Source organism: Emys orbicularis, chromosome 6 (genome assembly GCF_028017835.1).
Source record: "Emys orbicularis isolate rEmyOrb1 chromosome 6, rEmyOrb1.hap1, whole genome shotgun sequence".
NCBI lineage: Eukaryota > Metazoa > Chordata > Testudines > Emydidae > Emys > Emys orbicularis.
This window is the reverse complement of record NC_088688.1, coordinates 94888456-94906853: the sequence shown is the minus strand read 5'-3', so window position 1 is coordinate 94906853 and position 18398 is coordinate 94888456. Positions and strand designations below refer to the sequence as shown.

At 42.0% G+C, this 18398-nt stretch overlaps 1 protein-coding gene across 1 annotated transcript in view; it reads left to right on the top strand.

The window, feature by feature from the left end:
- DOCK8 (dedicator of cytokinesis 8) overlaps positions 1–18398 on the top strand; it is a 122543-nt gene that overhangs the window by 84509 nt on the left and 19636 nt on the right. The window contains exons 27-35 of the mRNA XM_065406685.1: positions 621–776; positions 2963–3102; positions 4275–4444; positions 6446–6594; positions 8122–8304; positions 9420–9555; positions 11479–11566; positions 16923–17019; positions 18151–18285. Of these exons, the coding sequence (XP_065262757.1) occupies positions 621–776; positions 2963–3102; positions 4275–4444; positions 6446–6594; positions 8122–8304; positions 9420–9555; positions 11479–11566; positions 16923–17019; positions 18151–18285 (1254 nt within the window). The remainder of the gene's footprint in view (positions 1–620; positions 777–2962; positions 3103–4274; positions 4445–6445; positions 6595–8121; positions 8305–9419; positions 9556–11478; positions 11567–16922; positions 17020–18150; positions 18286–18398) is intronic.

The following is an 18398-nucleotide window of genomic DNA, read 5'->3' as shown; positions in this document are numbered from 1 at the left end:
GCTTCTTTATTTTTTTCTAAGCATTTTGATCTTGTGATCCATATAGCCTTTCATGTTTACTTTAAAAAGGCCAAATTCTGCCATTGGACACGTGCACAACTTCCATTGAAGTTCACAACTGTTTTGCCACTGTTTCTGCTGTGGCATTGCACTTGTGAAGGGATCTGACAGTACTCTTGAAGCAGTATGGTGCACAGTGGAGGAGCAGATTCCTTTGTTTAGTTTGCAACAGGCACAACAGAGTTTTTAAAAGTTAATATTAGTATGCACAAAGGGGTGAGTGTGTGTGTGTGGCGGGGGGGGGGGGGGGGGGAGGAATCCTTCAAAATTACTTTCCAGACAAGCTTGCTAAGGCAATTGCATTTTTTCTGGAAGGAAAGAATAACTGATCCTCTCTTGGGAGGTCAGCCAAGTACAAAACCACCCCCACTAAACAGAGAACGCCTAATGGCTGGAATCTTGTTAAACACAAGAATCCAGTGAGCTTTTTACTGTCTGTTACTCTGCTCGGTTACTTTTATTAAATTGGCTGATTCTGTTTTAGGAAGAGGGTATTTCTCTATGTGTACATCTAAATTACCCGTGCTTGTCACATGATATTTTTGTTTGTTTTTTTCTAGCTGTCAAACAAGCTTAATACCCTCCCCACCCTAATTTCCATGAGGCTGGAGTTCCTAAGGATTCTCTGCAGCCATGAACATTACCTCAATCTGAATCTCTTCTTCATGACTTCAGTGTCTGCACCAGCATCCCCCTCTCCCTCTCTGTCATCACAGGTAGGCATCACTCAGTCCGTATCACATGTCTGACATCCTGATATGAAGTACATATGTGGAGAACTGATGGTCTTTCCACTGCTGTTGTATTCAGCTACTTAAGTCAGGATTCATCAGTCTATAATCATCAAGAGTTGTGAGCTCCCTTTTGTAGAAAAGGGGCAGAAAGGACTAATATCAGCAAGATGTTACTATGAAGCTGAATTGCACAAGTTCATACATATCATGCCATGCAAACGTGGGAGAAATTTTCAGTAGGCGCAGCTAGAAACACCAATTGAAAAAAGCTATGCACACCCAATGTACAGCAACGACTGTGCTTGTGAAGATGCAGCACACGGTACTATCAGATAGATGGCAACATCTGTTTGTGAGGGTCATAGCATATGGAAATATGCAGCAGACTTTGCATTCTGAGCTTTTGCACATGCCCTCACTGCTCATCTTAAGTGTACAGGCAAGTCAATATTCATTAAGGCAATGGGTTTTTTTTAAGGTCCTTTCTGATCATTAAAATAAATCTTGAGGCTCTAAGAGTCAGGATTTCCCAGAGTTGTTGCTTGAGGCTCATTCTTGACGCCGAACAGTTGGAAATGAGATTCCACTACTAAAAATACCAAGGAACTCTGCATAGCTATCAAAACCAGTTACTGCAAAGCAGAGCCGGGCAGCTACCACTTAGAATCGATCTTTTCCTTAGGCAATATCATCAACTCTTTCCTCCCTTAGGAGTCACCCACAAAGTACAACCTACTCGAGCCATTGGTCTTTTTGCTGCTTTTGCATGATTTGCTACAGTAGCTGGCCACCAATTTAGTAACTCTGCTCTGTCTACAGGATAGTTGCTAACGTGAGTGAGATTTTTCAATAAGAAATGTTGCCTTGGGGATAAATCTTGTGGAATTTTTGTTGAGAGCTCATATAGGAAATTCATTTAACCGGATGCTCTATGCCTCTGTATTACTGCAAACAAACAGCTATGCCTGCATCTATATGGCAGCTGAGATAGGACCACTCTGTAGGGGTTTCATACAAATTCAAGCCTGCACTGTCCTGAAGTTTGGGGGGATGTTCAGAGGTCAGGTTTTGATTCAGCCCATTATGGAGCTAGGGGTCAGCCATAAAGTTGGGATCTGGTTTTTACATGTTTGTTTTCTGGGAATATTCGAGCAAATTAGTTTTTTGGCAGAAATATTTTCAAGTGAATATTGAAGAATATTAATGAAAAGCAAATTCTGAACTTGTAAACCTAAGTATTTGCACTGGAAACAGATTCTAAGAGTTATGCTCACCCAGTTGGGAACAGAAACGTACCAAGTGACCTATGGTTCAGATCCATGGTTACAGTTGTGGAACTGATAGCACAAACTCAGCAGCAAGTCTACTGATCCTGGCATGGCTGTGCATCAGTCCCAGCCATATGTTACAGCAGATTGAAGGCTGCTCTAAATTACACTTGCTGCCAGCAACCCCAGACAGAGACTGCAAGGATACAGGAAAAGCATGTTCATCCCTCCTTCTTGCGGGCCACATTTCTGTACCAGCCATGGAAAAGGGGGGTGCATGTGGCAAAGAAGCCACTATGCGGGCTCTGCACTGGGGTGATCTTCCCATGGTTGGTTATGCAGCTTTAGGGCTGATTTGTGCCAGCAGAATGGTACAGACTCTACAGAGCAATCTGAACACAGGGTTGATGCTGGCTTCGTGTCCTATTCAAACTAACAAACACAGCTTGTTTGCATATCAAACACTCACACCGAGCTGCTCATGCATAATTAAACCAGAGGGTTAATCATAGAAAGTATTCACTGAATAATTCCTCAAAACAGATTTGAGAAAATTGTAAACAGACAACTGCAAACAGTAAAAGAGGCTAAATTCATTGAACAAATTCCTCTGTTATAATTGCACACTCTGCTCTAGCTTTAAATCGTTCAGCATAGCTCTCTATATTCATGGAAAAAATTTGCTTCAGAGAGATTTTGCTCAATTTGATTGAAAAGCTTCACATTTTTATTATACATTCCAATATTTCCCTCAGATGATTACCTTGTTCCCATGTTGTATTCAGTGGTTTACAGTAGAACAGGCTGTTAGCTGTATTCTCAGTGAGTGGCACTATTGTCTGTTTAAATGAGTTGTATTTTCTTTGATCATCCATTAAAACACCTAGTATACTTTTGCAGAATTCAAGCTCCTGCTCTAGTTTCCAGGATCAGAAAATTGCCAGCATGTTTGACCTTTCGGCAGATTATCGTCAGCAGCACTTTTTGGCTGGACTGCTTTTCACTGAATTGGCAGCTGCACTGGACACGGAGGCAGAAGGGTAGGTTTCTCAGTTTTTAAGAGGATTTTTTCTGATGGCCCTGTGATCAGTACTCAGTATGGTCATGTGAGAGATACGGGTTTGATTTTTAGGTCCAGCCTCTTGCTTTCCACTGCTACAAAGGCAGTATCGTCAGCATAGCAAGAGAGAACACCACTTATTGCTCCCTCTGCCTTTGGAGTAGAATTGATAGCATTTCACTGGTCTTGTGTACCCTGGAGAATGTTGGTATGTTACCTTCCATGTGCATGCTTGTAACAAACATCCACTGCAGAATTGCTTCCATGGAGCCCAGACAACCACCCCATCATTTGAAGTAGACTTATTTTGAGCAAGGTGAACTATCAAGTTCTCTGTCTAGGAGGGCAGCTGTGGTGATATAAAACCATAGGAAAAATAGGAGCTAATGTATGGTACAAGAAGCATATGGGGCAACTTCTTGAAGAGGAAAAAAAAAGTTCGGTTGGAAAGGATAATCTCTTTTAAAGATGACAGATCTTTATGCAGAGTGTGATGAACACTAGACCTACAACATCTTGGAACGAGCCAGTTACGTACAGCTCCTACTGCTTCAGTCAAATAAACGTAGTACTTTCACCCTGTGGGTAGTTACTTAGGGGTCACTTTGTAATAAGGCAATAGTACGATTGCTTTGTAGGCAAAATGTTCTCCTCCCAGTGAATGCATGTGTATTATTTACATGCGATAGTGCTAAATAAATATGGAGCAAAATGTCATTGGGAATTTCACATCCTATCAGTGGGAATTTCACTTGCTCTTAGCAAGGTGAAGGCCTTGAAAACACTGCTGCCTTCCATCTTGCTGAAGGATTTGGTTAGACAATTGCCGTACTTGGCCATTGCAAGGGTGTGACATGTTTCTTTAAATCCGTTTCTTCCGCCCTGTTGAAATTGCCTGGGACAGTTTTCCCTATTGGACTACTAGTTACCAGTGATCAGTGATCATTGCTTTGCAGGTGTGAAGTCTGTCATCTGGATCAGGATTTATTTTAGGGAATGCAGGCTGAGATGTTACTCTCTGGTTATAGCATAAGAGATTATCCACAGAATATTTATTAACTTCCTCCGCCTCAGTCATCTCTCATAGCCGCTTTGATCCATATAACCTGCATGTGTCTCAGTAACAGAGCTAGTCCTTGTTTGTGCTGACAGAATCAGTAAAGTGCAGAGGAAAGCGATCAGTGCTGTGCACAGCCTGCTGAGTTCCCATGACCTAGACCAGCGCTGCTTAAAACCAGAGGTGAAGGTCAAAATTGCTGCCCTTTACCTCCCTTTGGTTGGGATCATTTTGGATGCACTGCCACAGCTGTATGACTTTACAGGTAAGACCTTTTCTTCCCTTATTTGCCCTCTCAAAGTGACTTCATTAAGTGAGCTGACAAAATGTAGAAGAGATTGCCTTAACTACTCTAATGCCAAACATGCTTGTGAGTGCAAACGTTTCTTTAATTCAAAGTAAGTTGGATTTTCAAGTACAGAAAAATGTTTATTCAAATACTATGAATTAGAAACTGTACAGAAATAATTAGGTGCACAAATGATAGAGCAGTGCTTTATTTATGCATAATGCTATATCACTGTATAATTAATAATTATTCTGATAGATATAAACATATAACATATAAACATGGTCCCTGCCGTGGAAGGGTCACAATCTAATATTAAGATATAAATGGGTGTAACAAACAATAGCAAGGAGAATAAGGGTAACAATGTTATGTTGTGACATTATTTAGCTGGTGCGCACCTAGATGAGTTGGAGATTTTTTTGTTTGCTTGTTTTTATGCTAATTGTTTAATTAGGAAGTATTAACAGGTTTACAAATTGGCTTGCTCATTTTATGTACTCATTTTTCTATTATTTGATAGTCCTGTTATCGTGGTACTGTAGTTAAAAGGAGCATTTGCAGGCAAATGTAACCAGCAGGCTCAAGAGTCTAGAATAGAATTTTTATCCGAAATCATGAAACTACAAATACTGTTCTAAATCTTTAATCCTTTTAAAAAATAATTCTCTCTGCTGTCTGATTCTGTCATATTTGACTTCAATGAGTTCTTATGAATTTGTCCCAGGCAGCAATTTGCCATTTTTTTTTTTTAGAGAAACCAGCTATTTATGTTCTATTAAAAGGACAACGCTGTGCTACTTGCAAAGCTACCATTTGTGTTCATGACAAATGCTAGGCAGCCAAGAAAAATGTATAGCTGTTTTGAGACATACAAATTTTCACCAGTTATGAAATTTTTTTGTACATGTCTGGAATAGAACAATAATATTCGGAACTTCTATTATCACCTGCCACCCAAGAGTGTTGAAACACTTGACACACACTGGTTAAACCTTACCATACTCTGTTAATCTAGGTTTTATCCCTATTTTGTAGATGAGAAGACTGAGGGATAGCAAGGATAAGGCCTAAACATTCAAATGTGTCCACTAGCTTGGGGTGCCTCTGTTTTGGGGTGTCTAAATTGAGATGCCATGGGCTTAGTTTTCAGAGGTCCTGAGCACATTGAAATCAGTTGGAGTTGTTTAGGACCTCTAAAAACCCAACCTTTGGTATCTCGAGTTGAGCACTCAGTATTAGAGGACCTTGTAAAAATTAGTTTAAATAACTTATTTACTCAAGGTAACTCAGAAAGTCTGTGGAAAAACTGGGAATAGAAGTGAGGAGTCTTGAATCCTAAACCTGTCTTTTAACCAGTAGGCGACATCTCCTCTGTTAGCAGTTGCCAGATTTGTACTGTATTGTATTGTATGTGTGAGAAAGGCAGTTGACAGGCAAGGATGGCAAATGTGGGTAGCCCAATGTGCAGCAAAGCACGGGATGGACTAAGGTCTAAGATATTGTATGTGTATTTTTGTGAGAATCTGCCACCCAAGCACAGCTTTGGTGATAATGCTTAGTAATGTAATGTCATTGAACCTGGCACTGGTGATTTAATCCAAGCAGTGCAAAGCACTGGTTTGACACTACAGTTCAGAGCCATCCTGAGATCCTTTAGTGGCTTTGCCTCTGAAGCATAAATCAACTTTACCAGACAGCAGGAGTGGGTGAGAACAGCTCCTTCTATCCTTGTGTTTATTTGTATAACCTGGCAGTCTGCTGGTGGTTGCAAACTGTCCAGCTAATCCTATACCTCTTTCACCCCCACCCCCTGCTTCCCTTTTCCCCTTCAACATAACAAGCAGTGCCTCTCATGGAAATGCCACTTGTTTCATTAGCCAACAGGAATACAAGACTGTGGAACTTGGTAATACTGAGACAACATAATAATGTTGGATTATGCTGTGCAGAGTCAATGGGGCATTTCAAATCTAGTTTCAGAAGCCCGCAGTGGGAAAGGTCGTACAGGGAGTCCAGATGAAGACCAAGAATCTACAAACGCAATCAATCAGTCTGTTGCCTGGGCCATAGCTGGGAATCAGTTCAACCTCATAAGGTCTTCAGGTGCACCTCTGTCTTCACTGGTATGTCTGCATTGCTTTGCCAGCCTTTCTTTCTGGCAGTATTATTTTATTATCCTCTCTCTGAGGTTATCCTAAACCTTCAGAGTACTCGGGAGACAGGCTCCCTGCTTTCAATTCCAGTGCCTGGCCTGGAACAGCTGGGAGCAGCCACTACAGGGAAAGACCAGCTTTGCCCCCATATCTATGGGCTGGAGGGAGAACAATCAGTAGCCCTGTGGAAATGGAACATGTGCTGTCTGGTCAGCACTTAGGAGCTGTGAGAGGTTTGAGCATTCTTAGTGAGGATGGAATCTTTGGAGATTTTAGCTCTAGCAAGTTTCTGCTGTGCATGTACAAAGTGCAGTTTTTCAAAGGCTTATAAAAATTGGCCAAATTTAGGTGGATTTTGACAGGGATGGCAAAAGTCATACACTGCAGCCCTGCCAAATTTCAAGTCCCTGCTCCAAACCATGGGGGAATAGAGCATTTCAAAGGAAAGGTTGCCAGAATTTTTTCAGATGGGTAAAACAATTTATTTTCCCCATGCCTCATTCTTGGAATTGGCTGAACCATTTTGGCTGGACAATAATAATAATTAATAATAATTAATAAATAAATAATAAAAAGCCTGAATCAGACACCCATCAGCCCAATGGTTTAAGTTTGCCAAAGTTATAAGCATCTGAAAACAGGCCTTATAATGGAAAATGTCAGACAATTAGCCCTACCTATGATAAAGCTTTCTGTTACATTCTTCATGCATTTGTACAGGTTTACCTTTTGTTGCTGTTTAGTGTTGGTCTCACTTTTGCAAGCCAGCATAAACAAAAAATGGTTTCTGTTTGCATTCAAATGTTTCTAAATCCTTTTAGTATGAAAATAGCAACCTTTTATACATCCATATAGGGCAATATTTTCAAAAATAATCATTCAAGTAACTGCCACAAAATATGTGCACACTCACAAAAGGGTCATTACACCTATAAATAGGTAAATGTGTGCCTAGTACGCACTTAGGTATTTAAAAGTGTATTCTGTGTGCTCAGTTACCCTTACTGCAATCATTCCTTTATACAGGCATGGAAATATTTTTTGGGCACAACTTGCGGTAATTGCTTTTAAAATGTGGCCTATACTTTATGGCCCAGATTTCCAAAATTGCATGGATGTATCTGTGCACTAATGACCACTGAGATGTGTGTATCTGTGAAAACACGTTACATTACAAAAACAGTAGGAAACACAACAGGAAAGTCCTTAACAATTAGAGAATTCTATCTCTACACTACATGCTAACAAATCTGATGTACAGATAACTACCAACCAGTGCCCCTTTCTCTCGCTCTCTTTTTTTTACACACATGCACTTCCTGTCTACACAACCTCAGCTGTATATTATAAATACTGAATATGGAATAGATGAAGCACTCTCAGCATGAACTATGGGTTTGATACAAAACTCCACTAGTATTTAAATAATATTACTGAACCAGTGTGACTTTTCTCTTTTTTCTCCTTCTATGGAACATGCTTTTTATCTGTTTCTAGCCCTACAAACAGTACAACACATTAAGTCCTGATACTACTCGCAACCTTTTGATCTGTTTCCTCTGGATCATGAAAAATGCTGAACAGAGTCTTATTCGGAAATGGATTGCAGACCTTCCATCCATGCAGCTGAACAGAATTTTAGATCTTCTTTTCATTTGCGTTTCATGCTTTGAGTACAAGGTAAATGGAACTTTTCACTGATGCTTTGTCACAATTTTTTTAACAAACTCTAGTGCAGTCCTTCCTTGGCAACCCATAATTCTGTGATTGGAAGAGGTTAAATTGGCTCTCTTGTCATCTGATCTTCACCGTTGTTAGGGATGAGCAAACTGATTCAGATAAAATAATTGACCCAAGCTTTTGAACAAAACTCAGATTAAACTATTTATGAGATCCTATAAAGTTGTTTTAAATTATTTATTGATTTATTTATTTCCTTTTTGTGTGACTCTGAGCTTCTTACTTCTGAATAGAAGCAGGAGAGCCAACAGTTGTGCAAATGGGTCTGTTTTACCAACATTTCTCTGCAGAGATATTTGGATAAGGAGCCAGGCTTTATATATATATATGTAAACCTCCAATCTTTGGCGCTTCACTCACCATACATTTTTGCATATTTCTATAGTCCAGTTCCTTTCCTCTTTCCCTCTGGAACATAATTAGCCTGTGGGAAGGTGGGTTGGGGTAGCTTCTTTCTGTGCACTCTTTCTTCTACCCTTTATAGCAAGCCATGGGATGGAAGAATGGTCTTGTGGTTCAGGCTTGGGTCTGAAAGTCAAGGCTCTTATCTAAGCCACAGATTGCCTGTCTGAACCTGGTCAAGTAACTTTTGTGATGAGCCTGTTTCTTCATCTGTAAAATTGGAATAATACTACCTATCTACTTCACAAGGGAGTTGTGAGGCTAAATACATTAACACACGCAAAGCCCATTGCATAGAAAATGCTACAGAAGTACAATCTATAATGGTAGCATAATGACAATGGGGCCCTTTGAAATATTGGAGTGTCTTAAACAATCTATCCAATTCCACCTTTCTCCTTACTTCCAGCTATCCCTGTGTGCTTAGAAACTGTACACACACTACCCCTTTGACAGTGTGCATGTTGCTATTGTACTTTGATTGTGTGTGCCTATGCCCCTTTGATAGTGTTCAGTGCCCTCTGCCTGATCTGGGGACTGTAGCTACAGCTTTGGTAGAACACTTTGGATTAAGAGTTAATTTGACTATATGTACTTTAAGAGGGCTGCTCAGAAACTGATCACTGAAACTTTGCTTTCTCATGTATGTCCAGGGCAAACAAAGCTCTGACAAAGTCAGCACCCAAGTGCTTCAGAAATCAAGAGATGTAAAAGCCAGGTTAGAAGAGGCTTTACTGAGAGGCGAAGGAGCCAGGGGTGAAATGATGAAACGCTGCAGGACACCAGCTGGTACTCCCCCCCCCCCAATTTTTAATTTAATTTTTATCAAAAGACTTCAAGCATGCTGTGGATATAAATGTTCTTCCCTTTGTGTTTTTGGAAGGCAATAAAAGCACCAAAAACCCCACTCTTGTATTTCTCTCCCTTTCCTGCCCTTGCAGACTTTTCTATGCTTTGCTGTGGATAAAAATGTTTTTCGCTTTCAACAAATATAATATGTGAGATCTTCTTATGCTAGAAATATGCAGTCAACTTATCTCAAAAAAATCACATGTAATGTTTCTTTGATTCTATTTTAAGTTATGCATAGTCTATTAATAAAGGGTGAGACACTGTCAGTTGCCTTAGGCCCAAAAATATATGGAGAGGCATTTTATGCAATTGGAGACTGAGTTTCAGCCAGACCTCTGTCCACCCTCTAGTTTGTGGACATACGATTCATGTTTGTTGCCTCTCAGTGTCCTTATATGTGATGCATTCCATCTATAAATTAAAAAAATGATTGTTCTAACTGCTAGAACTGAGGGGATCTGAGAGTCAAGCTGGGTTATGTTGACTTGTGCATCATTGCCAGTAAATATATTTTTTGTCTGCAATGAGGATCCACTTAAAAATTCTGTGGATGATGCCCAAGCCAGAATAGATTCTAACTCACTCTTCCATAGTTGTATTCAGCGCTAACAGGGATGAAAAAATAGTTAAAATATAGGGTTGTGCAGGTAGGGATGTTTAATAGAGGGATGCTGGCTCCATGGTACATTCACCCCACCTCCAAATCCTATGGTCTCTTTGCCATGAGGATAGTATTTCTTATGGATGTATGGATCAGAGGAGTGGGTGGAGCCGGAGAGCAGCTATTCTCCAGCAGATTTCTAAGAGTTGTGAGTTATTGTTGTTCCAAGCAACATTAATTTCTACTGGGCCTCCCCTGCATCTGCTACAGTGCAGTCACATGGGGAGGCTGTCAGAAGAGAGGAAGAGAAGAGAGGAAGACTACCTGGATAGGTCTGTGAGCCCACTGGGCCTTCATGAGTGTTCTGAGATTGGTATCTCTGTGGGTCTAGGGATTGCACTCCCTACCTGCTCCATACAGAGCAAATCCTGCCCCTCCAATGGATTGATGAGGAGCATGAGTTGAAACTCACAATGTTTCCTGCCCCTTATATGGGTTTTCCTGTTTAGGGGATTATATGGCCCTTTGTTTTATCAGAATCAAAAGCAGATAGGATCCAGAATATGTAAGAAGAGCAGATTTGTAAGGACATTCCTTTTTATGAAAAGCAACAGAGAGTCCTGTGGCACCTTTAAGACTAACAGATGTATTGGAGCATAAGCTTTCGTGGGTGAATGCCCCCTTCGTCGGATTACATGCATCCGACGAAGTGGGCATTCACCCACGAAAGCTTATGCTCCAATACATCTGTTAGTCTTAAAGGTGCCACAGGACTCTCTGTTGCTTTTTACAGATCCAGACTAACACGGCTACCCCTCTGATACTTGATTCCTTTTTATGTAGTTGCTTTTCTGACCATATCTTTCTTGTAGGAGCAGAAGGAAAAAAGTGTGTGTGCTTCCACAAGTAGTCTGTGTGCACAGCGATGTCATTATATTAGTGCCCTTGTACAAGGAAGAAACATGACAATGGTTTCGAAAATATTAAAAATGAACAGTTGCTTACACAGAGAGGCAGTCAATTTGATTCAAAATGGATTTTTAATTTTCTAAGGCATGTGTAACAAACATAAATGTATAAACCCAGATTTTAAAAAATGATTGACAATGTGCGTTTACTCGCGTTCAGGAGACTTAAAGCTGGGAGATTTGAAAACTGTCTGACTGTTGCAGAAATGTAGATCCTCCTGTACGATTTGATATCAAAATCCAGATCACCCCTCTGTGCTTTAATCTTGCTGACATATGTTGCACTCTTAGGGAATGACAGATTCCCAGGGTTAAATGAAAACCTACGATGGAGAAAAGAGCAGACTCAATGGCGGCAGGCAAATGAGAGGCTAGATAAGTAAGTCATTTAATAAATTTATATCTCTTTTACCAGAACTAAGCTTATTTTTCCCAAGATGATTTTGTTACAAAATCCGCAGCTTCAGTCCAGCCCCAGTCTTCAGAGGAGAAAAGAAATCAAAAGTGATTACCTAGCACAGTGGTTTTCAACTGTGGTCTATTGACCCCTGGGGGTCCACAGTCAATGTCAAAGGGGTCCGCGAAAGGTTATTGTTACCATAGAACAGTGGTTTTCAACCTGTGGCCTGGGGTCCTGTGTGGGTCTGCAGACTATGTCTAAGATTTCTAAAGGGCTCCACACAGGGCCGGCTCCAGCATTTCTGCTGCCCCAAGCAAAAAAAAAAAAAAAAGCCGCAATCCGCGGCGGCAGTTCAGCGGCAGGTCCTTCGCTCCTAGAGGGAGTGAGGGACCTGCCGCCCCCAAATTGCCGCAGGTGCCGCCCCTCTCCCTTGGCCGCCCCAAGCACCTGCTTGTTAAGCTGGTGCCTGGAGCCGGCCCTGGCTCCACACCTCCATTTGAAATTTTTTAGAGGTCTGCAAATGAAAAAAGGATGAAAACCACTGATCTAGCACAAGGATGCTGGATGTTGCTGTTACACAATAAGGAGATTGTAAATGCTTGAATAAGATGTTTACCCTGTTATCTAGTGTTAATTAACTGCATGAGTGATACTGGGTCTCTGATGCATATCCTGAAAACCCATAAGAGGGGTTTATACGACTTATGAGGTGGTGTAGCTATAGCTACTTTATATATACAGCATGGTAGTACATGCTTAGTCTCATTAAATGGAGAGCAGTCTGGATCACTTGGTAAGCTAGGAGCATGCAAACAATAGGCATTTTAATACAGCTAAATGTAAATGTATACATCTAGGAGCAAAGACTGTGTAGGCCACACTTGCAAGATGGGGGACTCTTATCCTGAGACCCAGTGACTCTGAAAAAGGTTTGGGAGTCACGGTGGATAATCAGGTGAACGTGAGCTCCCAGTGTGTCGCTGTGGCCAAAAGGGCTAGTACAGTTCTTGGATGCGTAAAGAGGGGAATCTCAGGTAGGAGTAGAGAGGTTATTTTACCTCAGGATTTGGCACTACTGTGACCACTGCTGGAATGCTGTATCCAGTTCTGGTGCCCACAATTCCAGAAGAATGTTGATAAATTGGAGAGGATTTCAGAGAAGACCCACAAGAATGACTGAAGGATTAGAAAACATGCCTTATAATGCTAGACTGAAGGAGCTCAATCTATTTGGCTTAACAAAGAGAAGGTTAAAAGGGGTGACTTGATCAGTCTGTAAATACCTACATGAGGAACAATGTTTGATAACAGGCTCTTCAATCTAGCAGACAATAGTATAACAAATTCTAGTGTTTGGACGCTGAAACTACTCAAATTCAGACTGAAAATGAGGTATATATTTTTAACAGTGAAGGTAATTAACTAGTGGAACAATTTACCAAGGGTCATGGTTGATTCTCCATCATCAGTAATTTTAAAATCAAGATTGGATTTTTTTTAAAGATATGCTGTAGTTCTAAAGGAATTATTTGGGGGATGTTCTGTGGCTGTATTATACAGAAGGCCAGACTATATGGTCACAGTGGTCTTTTCTGGCTTTAGAACGTACGAAATCAGGTGAGCAAAATGTGACCTTTTGTGTTATATTTTAGTTGACTTATTTGCAAAGGGGAAAAGGGTTACATGTTTTTCCTGTTGCAAGTTGTAAATTGTGATTTGTGGATACAAATTTCTATCACTCTCCAAAGTATGAATGCACAGGTAAAATAGATCAACTTAATCAACAGACTGCAGTGATAAATAATTGAATGTTTATAGTTATAGAAAGCTGGCTTTTCATTAATCAGTTATGCTACTAACAGTACCTGCATGCTGTATGTGCCAAGCTTCTATAAATATAGCCATTTGGAGAGATGTCATTTTTCCATAGCTTCTTGTCCATTCTGAACCTGAATTAGATTAGTTGAAAGGATTGCCTTTCATTCTGGCAGTGCAGTAGCCTCCCTATATTAAAACTGTAGTGACTTTCCATGATAATGACCTTCTATAGCTCCCTTTTTAATTTTGGCTTGGATAATTGGTTTGGCTCTGTTTTACTGTGCCTGGGTTTTGTAAATGCTGTGAAAGGTAACTACATAGTTATCAGTAATCATAACTGGTTTTTTAAAATAGGTTTTTGGTTTTGGAATTCATTGGAATTTTAAAAAATGACATATTTGTCCACTCTGCCTTTTGTTCATGTATCTCTCATTTCCTCACGAAAATCAATTTGAGGCAGTCTCTTACTGCAGTATTTGTACAGTCCAGAGATTGCTGGTACAACCTAAAAATACTGGGCTAAATAATGTAGCAGTTGTAACTATGGAATGAAATGCTGATTCAGTAGGATTAATATAATCCACTTTTTGAAAACAGAAGTTGAAATGTTGGGACCAAATTTTGTGGTCCTTTTCAATCTTTCATAAGTAAAATTCCTATAAATGGGTTTTCTCCTTACTAAGGCAATAGGATTAGGTCCTTAATTATCCAATTGCCATGCTAAACAGGAGTGGACCAAGGAGGAGCAGAGCAGGGGCTTATATATCAGACACTATCCCCGCTCTGTAGCACAGGAATGGGATAGAGGCAACTTTAGCCTTGGGGCTGCAAAAGCACTCTTGGGATAATTAGGGATAAGGATTCTGTTTGTCAAGGAGATTGTTTATACACAAATTTGCACTGGTTGAGCTAAAAAGTGGTGGAAATCCCTGTGTGGGAACTCTTCTTTTGGTTTAAAAGTGGCTTATTATGGTTTAGCTTACAACCGTTCCTAATTGACTTAAGCTAAACCAAAATAAGCCTGGCCTAACCTGAAATAAGTGTTCAATACAGCCTTTTGCACTGGTTCAACTAAATCAGTTTAAAATCACATCTTTAGTTAAACCTGTGCAACTCTGCATGTACACAAGGGTTTTATGTTTATATGACTGTGTCTGCACTACCGCCTATGTCTGCAAAACTTATGTCACTCAGGAGTGTGAATATTCCACCCCCGTGAGTGACAAATGTTACACTGACATAAGCACTGTCGGCAGGAGAGCTTCTCCGGCTGACATAGCTAATGCCACTCGCGAGGGTGGGGTTTTTATGCTGACGGGAGAGCTCTCTCCCATCAGCATAGAGCATCTTTACCACATGTGCTGCAGCCGTACTGGTACAGCTGAGTTGCTGCAGCACTGTAAGTAAAGACATGGCCTATGGCACTCATCACTATGGTATCTGAGTGTCTTGCTTGTCCCTAGTGATTTAACCAGGATTTTAACACTTAGTGCATTTCCCATTGGAAAACTATTTGCACATTCTCATTTTCGTACTCCACAAGGCATTTGGGAGTCGGTTGGTGGGCTACATGTTCAGGTTTCCATATGCTGACACTTGTCCTCACTTCTCCTTGCCCCACCTGCCTTGAAATAGATTGTAGTCACTGTTATAGCCTAAGTGGAATGTCAAGAGAGGAGTCAATCAATCGGAGCGGCTAATGTCTAGGGAGTGAATTATCCAGTGGTTGCTGGAAATGGTTCAAAAGAACGTGTTGTTTATTTAATTTGTGCAGACTTCACCCTTATTTAGCAATACATGGCTTGATTATTGCAATCGCCTCCTGGCAGGGCTTCTCCATCATTCCTGGCTTTGAATAAATGTGATCAGTCATGTTACACCTGCCCTTACTTCCCTACCCTGGCAGTCTATAACACTCTCAAGATGACTTGAAGCTGCCCATGCTGGTCTTTACTAGCTGAGATTTCCAGCCTCATCTCAATATAAATTTTGAAGCAGATGTAGTAGAACATTCACAGAAAGCAAATTGTGAATTCACACCAGATACCAGATGGTAAGAGTCACTCATCCAGCTAGGGGACAGAAACACACCATGTGAGCGATGAGTCCTGTCAAAACAGCTCTGATTTCAAATACTGAATACTCTCAACTGAGAGCTTGCAAACATACTGGAGCCCAGGAGTAATAATGAATACAGCTGAGCAAACCACTTCATGTTCCTGGGTAACTCAGGGTCAGCAAGTAGATGAACTTTGTCATTTTTCTGGTTACAAATAATTCATCAGGCTCAAGTCATCATCCTGCTGAGAGATCTAGAGGGACTATGTTCCAGACCTCCTCCCTGAGCCTTGTCATGTTACAGGTTTGCTCTTTGCCCCATCATTCCTTCGTCTCCTTTTAGGGATGCCACCATCCCTTCTTAAATCGACTGGTGATGGCGCCTTTTGCTGTAGTGGTCTCAAGGGTATGGAACTTGCTGCCTCTTCTCATCACCTCAGTCCATCCCGCCCTGGGGTGGGGCATGGCATCATTTTATAAATATTGCTCATTATTATTATGTTATGGTGCCAAAGGAAACTGCATCCTCAATTTAAAAATATCCATCGGCCTAGTTGTAGGGCTTTTCTTGCGGATCAATTGTCTAAAGCAGTGGTTTTCAAACTGTGGGTCGTGACCCTGTACTGGGTCGCGGAATGTAAGGCACTGGGTCACGGCGGCTCTGGTCAGCACCACCGACCGGGCCATTAAAAGTCCCATCGGTGGTGCTGCCCGGCTAAGGCAGGCTAGTCCCTACCTGTTCTGACACCGCGCTGCTCCCTGGAAGCGGCCAGCAGCAGGTCCGGCTCCTAGGTAGAGGGGCCACAGGGCTCCGCATGCTGCCCCTGCCTCAAGCGCTGGCTCTGAACTCCCATTGGCTGGTTCCTGGCCAATAAGAGCTGGGGGCGGTGCCTGCAGGCGAGAGCTGCGCAGAACCACTTGCGCACTTCCACCCAGGAGCCAGACCTGCTGCTGGCCACTTCCGGTTGCAGCGCGGTCCACGGTGCCAGGACAGGCAGGAAGTCTACCTTAGCACCCCCACTGTGCCGCTGACCGGGAGCCACCTGAGGTAAGCCCACGCCCCAATCCCCTGACCCAGCCCTGAGCCCCCACAAACCCAGAGCCCCCCTGCATCCCAAACCCCTCATCCTTGGCCCCAGCCCAGAGCCCGCACCCCCAGCCCAGAGCCCCTCCCACACCCCAAACCGCTCATCCCCAGCTCCTTTGGGTCATGGGCAACAACAGTTTTCTTGAACTGGGTCGCCAGAAAAAAAGTTTGAAAACCATTGGTCTAAAGTACCAACTCCTCCCAATTACCCAGTAGTCCTTAGGAAATGCCCTTCAACAAGGTGGTTGTTTCTTGTCCCTATGGGAATATTCAAAATGCTGTCATTTTTATTTCGCACTGGTTTATACAGTAGGTTATTATCCAAATAATGGGGTACTTACTGTATGCTTTAATAAGAGCTTCTTTTCATAGAACAAAAGCTGAGCTAGATCAAGAAGCTCTGATCAGTGGAAACCTGGCTACGGAAGCTAATTTGATCATCCTAGATATGCAGGAGAATATCATCCAGGTGAGAAACTGCACGGCTAGCTCTAGGCCAGTCCCGGCACCTTGGATGCCAAAGTGAGCAGGATTCATTTCTCTCTTAGGCCATACATTTTAATTAAAAAGACCTTGGAAACATTTACAATCTGAAATAAATAAAAAATGATCCTTAGTTATCCCAGCATGTTTAAAAAAAAAAACAAAAAAACCTCCAAGGGCAAACATGTTATCTGTTGGTGCAATCCCCTTTCACTCAGTGGGGTTGCAGCATGTAACTGAGAAGAGACTTTGGCCCCGATTATTTATAACAGTATTTGAAATCCAATTTCAGTGGGCTTTAGAGGGCACTGGGGTTTCTCAGCTCTAACTGAGGAGGGTGGAGCAGAGAAGGATCTTCATTTATTTCAGGAATTTGTCTGAGGATCTTAAACATTTGGGACTGGGCTGGCCCGATGGACTTGTGGCATTGCTCTGCGTTGTCATGTGAGATCTCGGTATTTAGTCCCCAATCCTACAAAGTGCTCTGCACAGGAGAACCCTTATGCCTGCTTGGAGCCCTGCTGGCACAGGGGTCTGCCCACTTGAAGCAACTTGCCAGATCAGGTCCTTAACATCCAGAGGCCAGGTCCTCAGCCGGCATACAATGTTACAGCTCCACTGAAGTCAGTGGAACGATGACAATTTATGCCATCTGAGGGATCTGCCTGCTGGGATGTGAGCATGTGGAGGCAGTGCAGAACACCTCGTATTCTTCTGTAACCCCTGGCATTAGAAAAGTGACGCCCTCCAAAAGGAGTGCCATGTAGACCTTTAAAGCCACATAAAAAAGACTCAGCCAGAAGCAAGAGTATGAAAACCTGGGGCTTTGAGGGTGGGTATAGAAATGTGCTGAGTTCACAATGGATAGGGAGGATCCTTGGAACACTGAGAGGCACAGGGAGGACTCCTCTTTCCCTTTCTACCCCTGATCCATGAGAAGTGACTTCCCCGTTCCTATTTCGTAGGATAAAACACAGTGTGATGAAGCATTTTGTTTGCAGTCTGCGAGGGATTCCAATCTTGGTCTCCTGGACAATAGAAGAGAACTTTGGTCCCTATGCTTCTGTTTCCTGTTAGCTTGCCTAGTTACATGAATACTGTTCTTCTGTGTGTGTAGGCGAGCTCGGCTGTAGACTGCAAAGATAACCTTTTGGGAGGTGTGCTGAAGGTCCTGGTAAATTCTCTCAGCTGTGATCAGAGCACCACGTACCTGACTCATTGCTTTGCCACACTCAGAGCGCTCATTGCCAAGGTAAACTCTAAACATACTTGTTTCCGTCCTTCTGGTTAAGACATTAGGACCACGTTTTCAGAGTGGAGACCCAATTGCACTTTTGCACCCATCAGAACAGGTGTTGTGTACAG